The sequence below is a fragment of the Dysidea avara genome, chromosome 5, assembly GCF_963678975.1.
Source record: "Dysidea avara chromosome 5, odDysAvar1.4, whole genome shotgun sequence".
Classification (NCBI taxonomy): Eukaryota; Metazoa; Porifera; class Demospongiae; order Dictyoceratida; family Dysideidae; genus Dysidea; species Dysidea avara.
This window is the reverse complement of record NC_089276.1, coordinates 41,639,330-41,650,666: the sequence shown is the minus strand read 5'-3', so window position 1 is coordinate 41,650,666 and position 11,337 is coordinate 41,639,330. Positions and strand designations below refer to the sequence as shown.

General features: G+C 39.8%; 1 protein-coding gene and 1 long non-coding RNA gene across 2 annotated transcripts in view; one reads left to right on the top strand and one right to left on the bottom strand.

Moving 5' to 3' along the window:
- The first annotated feature begins 10 nt into the window (after window positions 1-10).
- The window catches only part of LOC136255528 (uncharacterized), a 133,786-nt gene continuing 122,459 nt past the window's right edge, over window positions 11-11,337 (top strand). Inside the window, exon 1 of the mRNA XM_066048317.1 lies at window positions 11-145. Within this exon, the coding sequence (XP_065904389.1) occupies window positions 85-145 (61 nt within the window). The 5' untranslated portion in view covers window positions 11-84. The remainder of the gene's footprint in view (window positions 146-11,337) is intronic.
- Window positions 3,018-6,496, bottom strand: LOC136255531 (uncharacterized). The gene is made up of 3 exons (XR_010700943.1): window positions 5,189-6,496; window positions 3,836-3,907; window positions 3,018-3,321 (listed from the first exon to the last, which is right to left on the bottom strand). It is a non-coding gene; the product is annotated as an uncharacterized lncRNA (long non-coding RNA).

Here is an 11,337-nt window from a genome sequence, read left to right as displayed (position 1 = left end):
GTTTGATTGTAATCATGGGCGTGGTTTCTAGTGTCATTGTAGAAATTGACGAATAAGTTTCTAAACTGGTTCGTTGATAACACGATGGCTACTGATTCAGGTGGGACTATACAGTCAAGTGGTGATCCGTCTAAACAACTGTCGGGTGAGATCGCTCGTAGCTATTATGCATTTATGATTTATGCACCTATCAATGTATTGCCCCACCACCCCCCCCTCGGGCGTAAGTGGGGCTTTACAGGGGGAATTGACACGAAACTGCTGCCCCACTATGGGGCATTTGACGATCGTTCAGTAAGTGCCCAAATATTTTTTGTTGTAACTTCCTTCGCTATGTCAAATCCCGAGTTAATCCCGCGTTGCAACTGGGGCCAACGGTGGGGATTTGACACGATAGGTTTGCCCTACTATGGGGCATTTGACATTCGGCTGTGTCAAATCCCCACTATAGCCCCATATATGCCCGAGGGGGGGGTAGTGGGGCAATACATTGATAGGTGCATTAGTCTCGTTCCCAGACCGCTTTTTTTTCTTTTTGTGTGGGCCGGGGCGGAGAAAAAAAGGCGTCTGGGAACGAGACTATTATGATTTGTAGCGATTTGTAATCATAGGCCTGCTCCTTTAATATCCCCGCCCACCTCTGTTTTCAAAAGTTAACCCATGCACTTTTGTAATGTTGTGCCACCATACACATTGTCTATATATAGAAGGGGATAGAAAACTATCACGTGATTTATTAAAATTAATGCTGTGCCTAGAATCACGGCAATCACGTTAATAAAAAAACTTAGACAAAATACCTAAGAAACGAAAAAAAAAATTGACTAAAGTGAGGTTCGAACCCACGACCTCCCATACTCTGGCCCAGTGTTCTAACCACTGTATCACAGTATAGCTAGCTACTATACACCCTTAGTTTGTACCTTAATTATGGCATTCACGAAGAAGCCTATATATAAATAATACCAGTAAAGAAGAAAACAAACCTGAATCCCGACCCCAACCCTTACTCTAAAGTACAAGACGCGTTTGAATGCTCGGGGCATATTACTAGACGCATTCCCTAAAGTTGAATGCTCGGGGAATATTACTAGGTACGTGCCCTAAAGTCGAATACTCGGGGCATGGCTAGACATGTGCCAACCCTAGCTTGCCTCAAACTCAACAAAAACTTACCTTTATACAACTAGAGTGTGAATTCCGGGTGACTGTGCTGTGACTTTAGCAGCAAAATGCCCAGTCATGGTGCCGTGACTCTAGGCACTGCATAAAAGTAATTTGTTGTGACAATCAGCCTTACGCGATTCTAGGTATTCAATCAACTATCCACTGTCTGGTAGAACATTTTTCCAGTGAACACTCCTCACCTACACCAGCCGACAAGTTTGTGGTATACTAACAGGAGTAATTGTTGACAGATCTAACCCTTCACTGATGAATGTCATACACCCCAACACATATCAACACATTGATGACAAGTCCTCTGGTCATTATGACTGAAAGTGGCAAAATGTGTTCAACTTCAAAATGATTTATGCCCTTTGAAATGTGACTTACTCCTCACTAACAATGATTAGTTAGCCCTGCTTTGATTTATGAAGTCACCTTGTGATTCTGTACACCCCGCAGTAAATAACATTTCTCCACAAACATTTATAAGAGAATTACAAAAGTATCAATGTTAGGTGAGGAGTACACCCATAAAAAAATTATTTTCCTATCCATGGCCTTACAGCTCTCTATAGTCTATGTCTATAGTGCCACATACATTTTTGTGGTTTGCCAATCAGTAATCCGACATCTAGCTATATTTCAACCTACCGGCTCAATTTGTTAATTACATACACACATTTTAGATGCTGAGAAATCTGGCCATCATTTTGCAGCACAGGAGAACAGTGGTGTAGCCAGGCTTTCAGAGATAGTCGAACACACCCACCCACATGTTTCACCCCATGTAACTATTTAGCACACAACACAAGTCCATTCTTAGTGGACTCTAAATACATCTGTTTTTAAAAACTGCATTAAAAGTATCAAGACTCACGGTAGTGAGTCGCGCGGCCAGTAAAGCAGAAACGCGCGCCGCAGACAATAAATGACGCGACCACTACGTGAGGATTTTACAAGAACGAACGTTCTCAAATTTGGCCTTCCTGTAATCCACCCGTCACTTACGCTATCCCTCTGAAACTCTGGAGTTGAACTCATCGTGTCACTAGTAACTACCACACAAGCAGTGAAGCAAATCCATGCCGATTGTTTCGTGATCGAGATTGCCGACATGAAAGGGGACGTTTCATTTTTTATTTTATTTTATTTTTTATCGCATGCGGTTAGACGCAACCGCAGGTGTATGCCTTGCGTTCCTTTGTGCATTCCGAACATTGATTGCCCTGTTATCGCTTCAGTATTCACTCAATCACCTCAAGATTCACATCATCGATTTCACCATACATGATTACCCTACAGTCGTGATTTCAGCACCAAACGAAGTTTCAGTCGTCCTCAGTCGACCTAGAGGCCAAATACAAATCCCAGATTGTTGTTTTCCGCAATACTCGCTTGGCATGTAGGGCAATGTGTCTTTAAACTGTTCTGAAAGTTTCGTTCAGATTGAAACATTTGTTTTCGAGAATGGCTAGTTTGAAATTTGAATTTAGTCGCCCCCACGTCATTTGCTCTCTAAGAATTTTACTCGGAATTTAAAGAATGACGCAGAGCACAACTGCGGTCTCTGGGTATTGATGAACTGGCGCTCTATGTAGTTAATCAGTACATATAGCCACCAAGAAGTGTGCTGCCATAGATTATAGTCCATAGATATAGCTAATCTATGGTGCTGCATACCATCCTTCGTTTTGAAATTAGTCGCCCCCACATAATTTGTCCTCTAAGGGCGCGGCTTAAAGAATGACACAAGAGTACAACTGCGGTTACCAGTTGTTGACACAAGCTGTGAGTAATTAGCACATGTAGCTAGCTTAAAAGGAAGTGTGCAAAATCGCCTAATACAATTGTCACCATGCATTATTGCATTTTATAGCACCCCCACACAAAATTACACATGTAATTACAACATACAGAGGAGACACATGAATACCAAACACTTTTCACAACAATAATGTAAGAATTGTACAATAATGACTGTAATATAACTGCTATGCAAATGTTTTCCAGTGGCCCGCCATGGTAGCAAGTCTCACATGACGGCATGTATATTCATCCAAACACAATGGGAGTAACGAGTGAGTATGATGACAACAAGTTGGTATGACTCCATTTGTAGAATCCAGATGAGTGGGTGTGGCTCCAGTATGTCTAAACGGTTAACAAACATTCCTGTTATAAATACGTGCTAGAGTTGCAATATAATAGTATAGTATTTAAATGCAATAATACATAGTCTCCATTGCATCACTATCAAACGACACTAAGTGGAGGATATTGTTGCATCTCTAGTATGTACACTCTATCAGTACAACCTATCTTAATGGCCACTAGTATAGAAAGACAACCACTCTTGAAAAGCCAATTCCAATTGAGAATTTATACACTGTTACCTGCTGAATGAGTGAAGGTGGCAATAAACAAGTTCCACCGTAATTTATACACGTGATCTGATCCTGTATATTCTGTCAGTGGATGAGATCCACTTGGCCAGGACAAAATGTGACTCAAGTGCCCTGGATGATCCATACTCAACCAACTTATGACCCAGTGGCACAATGGAACTGACTATTTATAGAGAATACAATTACATTTATTTCTAAGATGTGTGGATGTGTGGACACATTACAACACATTACATGTACATACAAGACACGCTACGTACTGTTTTAGCATTTCAAGTCACCACATTATACACGTACCAGTCAACAATGCTTCATAGTGCCCATCAGTAAACCTGAAGAAAAGTTACGAAAAATAAAAATTCACATAAGTACAATGAAACCTCATTAATATGGCAGGCTGTGGGACCAAAAAATTTGGCCTGAATAACAAGGTGGCCTTATTAATGAGGTCATAAGTAATGCTTAGCTATATTTGGGACCTACTAGAGGTGGCCAATATAATGAGGTGGTCTTATTAAAGAGGTGGCCACTAAGTGAGGTTTCACTGTACATATAGTTCACAATATTGTGAACAATATTAATGGTTAACAATATACACTGAAACCTGCAGGTCACTTCTTGTGGAAGATTGCTCTCTACACAAAATGACACATTCAGAGATTGTATTTAGATGGATGATACAGTAACGCATTGTGACTTCAATACTCGTGATGTGTCACTGCTAGGCAGCAACCATATACACGGCACTGCCACATCGTACTTGCTCGCACACACAATTTTGCTAACGATTTTACAAATTGATAATTAAGGGGTGTGGCAACTAGCTGTTTCCCTTCTGTACAAGTGGCCACCAAGACAGGTCCACTGTGGATGAAAGCCAGGCATTAGATATTTGGTATTTCATGTGTTGAAGACATTCCAGGGCTTCTGGTAGTCTCAAATCTCACCACAGTTTAACTCAGGCAGTGTTGTGGTCACCACTAAACTACTGGAATGCTGTGTTATGTTCATCTTATGCTTGGCTACTATATTGTAGAACTGAAATGGATACTCTGAAAAATATATCCTATGGATAATGACTTCATCACTTTCTTCATCAGGAGCTTATAAGGACCAACAGTGAAACTTTTTACACTTGGGGCTGACAGTCAACTGCCTATGTCTGAAGCAGTGCTTTTGGTGCTCTAACAGATTGGCTGCCCCCTTGCTGCCAGCACTCACTGTCTCATACGCTGTCATACACTAAATCCATCTCTATAGCCAGTTAGAACAGCATGCTTCTTACCTTTTTTTAAGGCCGCATAATGCAGCCACCTCTTTAAAAGGCAAGGTTAGAAAATTTTGTCCCTACGGCCTGAATAATGACCAGTTTTCACTGTACTATTAGTGATTAGTGATCATGGGGGATTATTTATTAAGATACTAAGATATACAAACGCTACAACCTCTAAATATAGCAGTAAATTTTTTACCCTGGTCCAATGTCTCATAATAATCGTGACTTCGTGAGAGACTCTACTGTGATGTGACAAATACATGTTTATCATGATATGTGCTAATCGCCTTTTTACAATTAAGTTTTACAACACAAATACATGTATAGTTAAACTCACCAATTGCGACTAAATCCCTTCAACACGAAAAGACAAATAATGAGACAACCTTGGAGACAACAGCCACACAAGCCTATTCTGGTGCGTTTATTTAGTAGTAATATAAATTTTAAAGGCGTTTATTTACAACAGGACATAATTACGCGCCCCTCTATTGTCTCTGTACATACTTGCCTTTTCTTTACTATTCTCATTTCATTTCACAAGATCTCTTGGCAGGGGCGTAGCTTCTTCACTTGAATTAGTCAATGCTTGAAGTAGATCGAGATACTCTAATAAAACAGTCACATTTCTACAAGTGCCATATTTTTATATTGTAAAGTCTGTAAGTAGCTAGTAATTTAAACTATACAATCCGATGCTAAGCAGAAGTTGTAACTATGCTAAATATTGATTGCTGTGTTCAGCGGTGGAGCAAGTAGTTGATATGAGGGGGGCTGGGCTGACCCAGACTTATTTCTATAGTTTAGTAAGGTGAGACCAAAAAAAAAAAAAAAAAAAAAAAAAAAAGGTCGCAACCAACTGACAAGAGCTTCCACCTCACCAGCTACCATTTCTAGCTGATAAACTACATAAAAATCCTTACATAGCTCGCTACACACTGAATACTTTATTAGAGTGACTGCTCTATTAGAGTATCTCGATCTTTATCACGGTTTTCAGCCCCACTCCAAGAAAGATAATTTCGGTGTGATATCATTCTGAGGGGGGGCTAAGCCCCCCCCCTTTCCGCCGCCTATGGCTGTGTTACAGCTGTTTTGTGACTGCTCTAATAGAGTATCTTGATCGTTTCAATGCAGTACAAGATGAAAGGCAAAGTGTTGTTAAGGGTTTACTAGTTAAAATGGGTGTTAGTTGACTGCAGTTGCATGCCACTAACAGGGCCGTCCAGAGAAATTAGAGGGCCCAGGGAAAAGAGTTAAAGAGGGGCCCAGGGGCAAGGAAGGGTCTAGATCCTGACTGCTCTATTAGAGTATATCGATCTTTCTTTAAACAGGTATTCAAGTGGCCCCTTTCAGGCTGTGGTAGGGGGAAAAATACCCCAGTTACCCCCAATGTGGGCGGCCCTGGCCACTAAAATTACAGTTATATTTTAATATTCTGTCACTGTAATCTGGGGTTTCTGTCAAAACCATGGAAACTACTGACTCACCTACTGTTATCAACAGTGCATTGCTTATTCTAACAAAAAGTATTGAAATCCCATCCAAAAACAGCTTATAGCTGTAAAAAAAGTGCGCGTCCAAGTAAAGCAGAGTTAACTGCGACAAAAAGTAATGATATCATAATGCGGCCATGTGCGAGGTGTGCAAGTTGTAATATTAGCTAATCAGATAATACAATGTTATTGTTAAAGTGTTAATGAGAACTATGTGATGCTGCTAGTTTTGAAGTGTGTGAGCATCTTCATAAATGCCACATAAATTTAATTCTCAATAAAGCAATGTGTATAGATTCTCTGATAGTAATAAATAGTTTGAGTTTGGCCGCCTTTCCTGTATACAGCAATGCTACGAACAAAGGAAAGGTGGCCAAACTCAAACTATTTATTACTATCAGAGAATCTATACACATTGCTTTATTGAGAATTAAATTTATGTGGCATTTATGAAGATGCTCACACACTTCAAAACTAGCAGCATCACATAGTTCTCATTAACACTTTAACAATAACATTGTATTATCTGATTAGCTAATATTACAACTTGCACACCTCGCACATGGCCGCATTATGATATCATTACTTTTTGTCGCAGTTAACTCTGCTTTACTTGGACGCGCACTTTTTTTACAGCTATAAGCTGTTTTTGGATGGGATATAAATTAATGTATCTAGCTATACGCTGCTGTTCCTGCAGGTTTTTAATGCTACTGCATGGATGATACAGAAGCTATAACAATATTACATTACGACTGATTTATTTATTACACTTGTTTTCCTTCAGCTCATGTTGTACACAGCTCTCTATTCTAGAGCCAAACTGTTTTGGTATGACTTTATTCAGTCACCAAAAATATTATTCATCTTGCACTGAATACATTGACTTACCTGGTGCCAAATTTTTCCCTTAGGCCACTCAGCTGCCAACAAAATAGTCTGTTCTGTTATCCACTAGTTACATCACTAGCGATATGTTTTCATCAGTGGCAGGGCTTGATGCCATTTCATGGCAGTGGTTTTCATCAACTGCATGGATTTTACTTTCATCTTTATGATGCTAATGACAGAATCCTTAGCTGACTTGTCCTACTTGGCCTTGTATCTTCTCTGAGAGTCTCTGTTCACTTCCTTAGCTAATCTTCCAGTTGATGACAACATTAGCAGTATCTGTTCACGATTGTCACTAACATTGGTAGCTTTAAGAGGTTTAGTAGCAACTTCAGTAGGTGTACGACTATAAAAGCCGCCCAGCAAAAAGGATGTTTCTCCCCAGTTGAGTTGTGGGATGTATTACAATTTACCCATGAGACTTGACTAAGGTATTGGTCCCGCTACAAACCAAACTTTGCTGTGTGCTTCTGGAGCATCATCTTTAGTGTTCTATTGAATCTCTCAACAGCTCCATTACATTGGGGATGGTTTGCTGTAGTATTTAACTCTAGCATTCTACAAGTGTCTTTTATCAGAAATGATTGCAGGTTAGTCCCCCTGTCTGAAAGCAAGGCCTCAGGGACTCCAAATGTATATAGGTATCACTTCTTCAACTAGTAACTGAGTTATCCGCTCTGCCTTTTGGTCTGGTGTTGGAAATGCCTTGGGCCATTTCATGAATACGTCTTGGAACACTATTACATATTTGTTCCTTCTGGTAGTGATAGGTAGTTCCATGATGTCTAGTATTATCTAATCCAAAACAGCCAAGCTGTAAAAAAAGTGTGCGGCCCTCAGAAAGGCTATGGTGAAAAAAGATGTGAAATCCAAGGTGGCGGCCAAGAAATGGCTGTGATGGTAAAAATTTTAATAAAGACAATTCAGGTGAATTTTTGTGCCGCTTCACAAAATTTACCTAAATTGTCATTATTAAAATTTTTACCATTAACCTACCATCACAGCCATTTCTTGGCCGCCACCTTGGATTTCACATCTTTTTTCACCATAGCCTTTCTGAAGGCCGCACACTTTTTTTACAGCTTGGCTGTTTTGGATTAGATTTCATTTCTTTTTGTATTTGTATACCAGCTTTGGGACTTTTTTAACCCACATTTTTTTTCTTTACTACAGGAAGAAGAAAAGATGAAGTAGATGTACTTTAAATATTTTATCAGTAAATGTACAAATTATATATACTGTATAATACATATTTGACCGCATTTGCGAAAAGGGGTCTTCCACACACATCCAATTTGCCAACTTTGACAATTGATAACTTCAGATTGGAAAGAGCTATTGCCTTGATATTTGGGCAGTGGTGAGCACCACTATAGCTGAATACATGGTGCAATGTTCAGGTTAATATGTTACTTGAACACTGAGTTATGGTCTCCAACGTTTACGGAATTGGATGTGTGTGGAAGACCCTTTTTCGCAAATCCGGTCACATAAATTATATTGATTACAGAAATCTCCATGGTGGTTTCTTTGTAACTGAACACTCTACAAGGTGACTTCTTCTAATTGCTCTCTCTACAGGGTGAATTGTTTGTAGCTGAACGATCTACAAGGTAACTTCTTCTAGCTGATCTCTCTACAGGGTGATGTGTTTGTAGCTGAATTTTGTATAGGTGATTTGTTTGCAGCTGAGTTCTTTACAGAATGGTTTCTTTGTAGCTGAACTCTCTAAAAGGTAACTTCTTCTAACTGATCTTTCTACAGGGCAATTTGTTTCTGGCAGAATTTTCTACAGGGTGATTTCTTTGCAGCTGAACTCTCTACATGGTGGTTTCTTTGTAGCTGAACTCTCTACAAGGTAATTTCTTCTAGCTGATCTCTCTACAGGGAGATTTGTTCGTAGTTGAATTCTGTACAGGTGATTTGTTTGCAGCTGAGCTCTTTACAAAATGGTTTATTTGTAGCTGAACTTTCTCCAAGGTAACTTCTTCTAACTGATCTTTCTACAGGGTGATTTGTTTGTAACTGAACTATCTACAAGGTAATTTCTTCTTGCTGATCTCTCTACAGGGTGATTTGTTTGTAGCTGAATTCTGTACAAGTGATTTGTTTGCAGCTGAGCTCTTTACAGAATGGTTTCTTTGTAGCTGAACTCTCTACAGGGTGATTTGTTTGTAGCTGAAATCCCTACAAGGTAACTTCTTCTAGCTGATCTCTCTACAGGATGATTTGTTTGTAGCTGAACTCTCTACAGGTGATTTGTTTGTAGCTGAATTCTCTACAAGGCGATACTTCTAGGTGATCTCTCTACAGGATTCTTTGTTTCTAACTGAACTCTCAACAGGGTAATCTGTTCATAGCTGAACTTTCTACTGGGTGATTTGTTTGCAGCTGAACTCTCTAAATGGTGGTTTCTTTGTAGCTGAACTCTCTACAATGTGACTTCTTCTAGCTGAACTCTCTACAAGGTGACTTGTTTCTAGCTGACCTCTCTACAAGGTGACTTGTTTCTAGCTGAACTCTCTACAGGTGATTTGTTTGTAGCTGAACTCTCTACATGGTGGTTTCGTTGTAGCTGAACTCTCTACAAGGTAACTTCTTCTAGCTGATCTTTTTACACTGCATATTTGTTTGTAGCTGAGTTCTCTACAGGGTGATTTGTTTGCAGCTGAACTCTCTACATGGGAGTTTCATTGTAGCTGAACTCTCTACAATGTGACTTCTTCTAGCTGAACTCTCTACAGGGTGACTTGTTTCTAGCTGAACTCTCTACAGGTGATTTGTTCGCAGCTGAACTCTCTACATGGTGGTTTCTTTGTAGCTGAACTCTCTACAAGGTAACTTCTTTTAGCCGATCTTTCTACAAGGTGATTGAGTTTTTTGCAGCTGAACTCTTTACATGGTGATTGCTTTGTAGCTGAAGTCTCTAAAAGGTGACTTCTTCTAGCTGAACTCTCTACAGGGTGACTTGTTTGTAGCTGAACCGTCTACAGGGTGATTTGTTTGTAGCTGAACTCTCTACAGGTGATTTGTTTGCAGCTGAACTCTCTACGTGGTAGTTTCTTTGTAGCTGAACTCTCTACAATGTGACTTCTTCTAGCTGAACTCTCTACAGGGTGACTTGTTTTTAGCTGATCTCTCTACAGGGTGACTTGTTTCTAGCTGAACTCTCTACAGGTGATTTGTTTGCAGCTGAACTCTCTACATGGTGGTTTCTTTGTAGCTGAACTCTCTACAAGGTAACTTCTTCTAGCTGATCTTTCTACAGGGTGATTTGTTTGTAGCTGAATTCTCTACAGGGTGATTTATTTGCAGCTTAACTCTCTACAAGGTGACTTCTTCTAGCTGAACTCTCTACAGAGTGATTGATTTTTTTTGCAGCTGAACTCTCTACATGGTGGTTTCTTTGTAACTTAACTCTCTACAGGGTGATTTGTTTGTAGCTGAACTCTCTACAGGGTGATCTGTTCATAGCTGAACTCCCTATAAGGTAACTTCTTCTAGCTAATTTTTCTACAGGGCGATTTGTTTGTAGCTGAGTTCTCTACAGGGTGATTTGTTTGCAGCTGAACTCTACATGGTAGTTTCTTTGTAGCTCTACAGTGTGACTTCTTCTAGCTGAACTCTCTACAGGGTGACTTGTTTCTAGCTGATCTCTCTACAGGGTGACTTGTTTCTAGCTGAACTCTCTACAGGTGATTTGTTTGCAGCTGAACTCTTTACATGGTTTATTTCTTTGTAACTGAACTCCCTGCAAGGTGACTTCTTCTAGCTGATCTCTCTACAGGGAGATTTGTTTGTAGCTTAACTCTCTACAGGTGATTTGTTTGCAGCTGAACTCTCTACATGATGGTTTCTTTGTAGCTGAACTCTCTACAAGGTAATTTCTTCTAGCTGATCTCTCTACAGGCCAATTTGTTTGTAGCTGAACTCTCTACATGATGGTTTCTTTGTAGCTGAACTCTCTACAAGGTGATTTCTTCTGTAGCTGATCTTTCTACAGGGTGATTTGTTTGTAGTTGAACTCTCTACATGATATATTCTTTGTAGCTGAACTCTCTACAAGGTGATTTCTTCTATAGCTGATCTTTCTACAGGG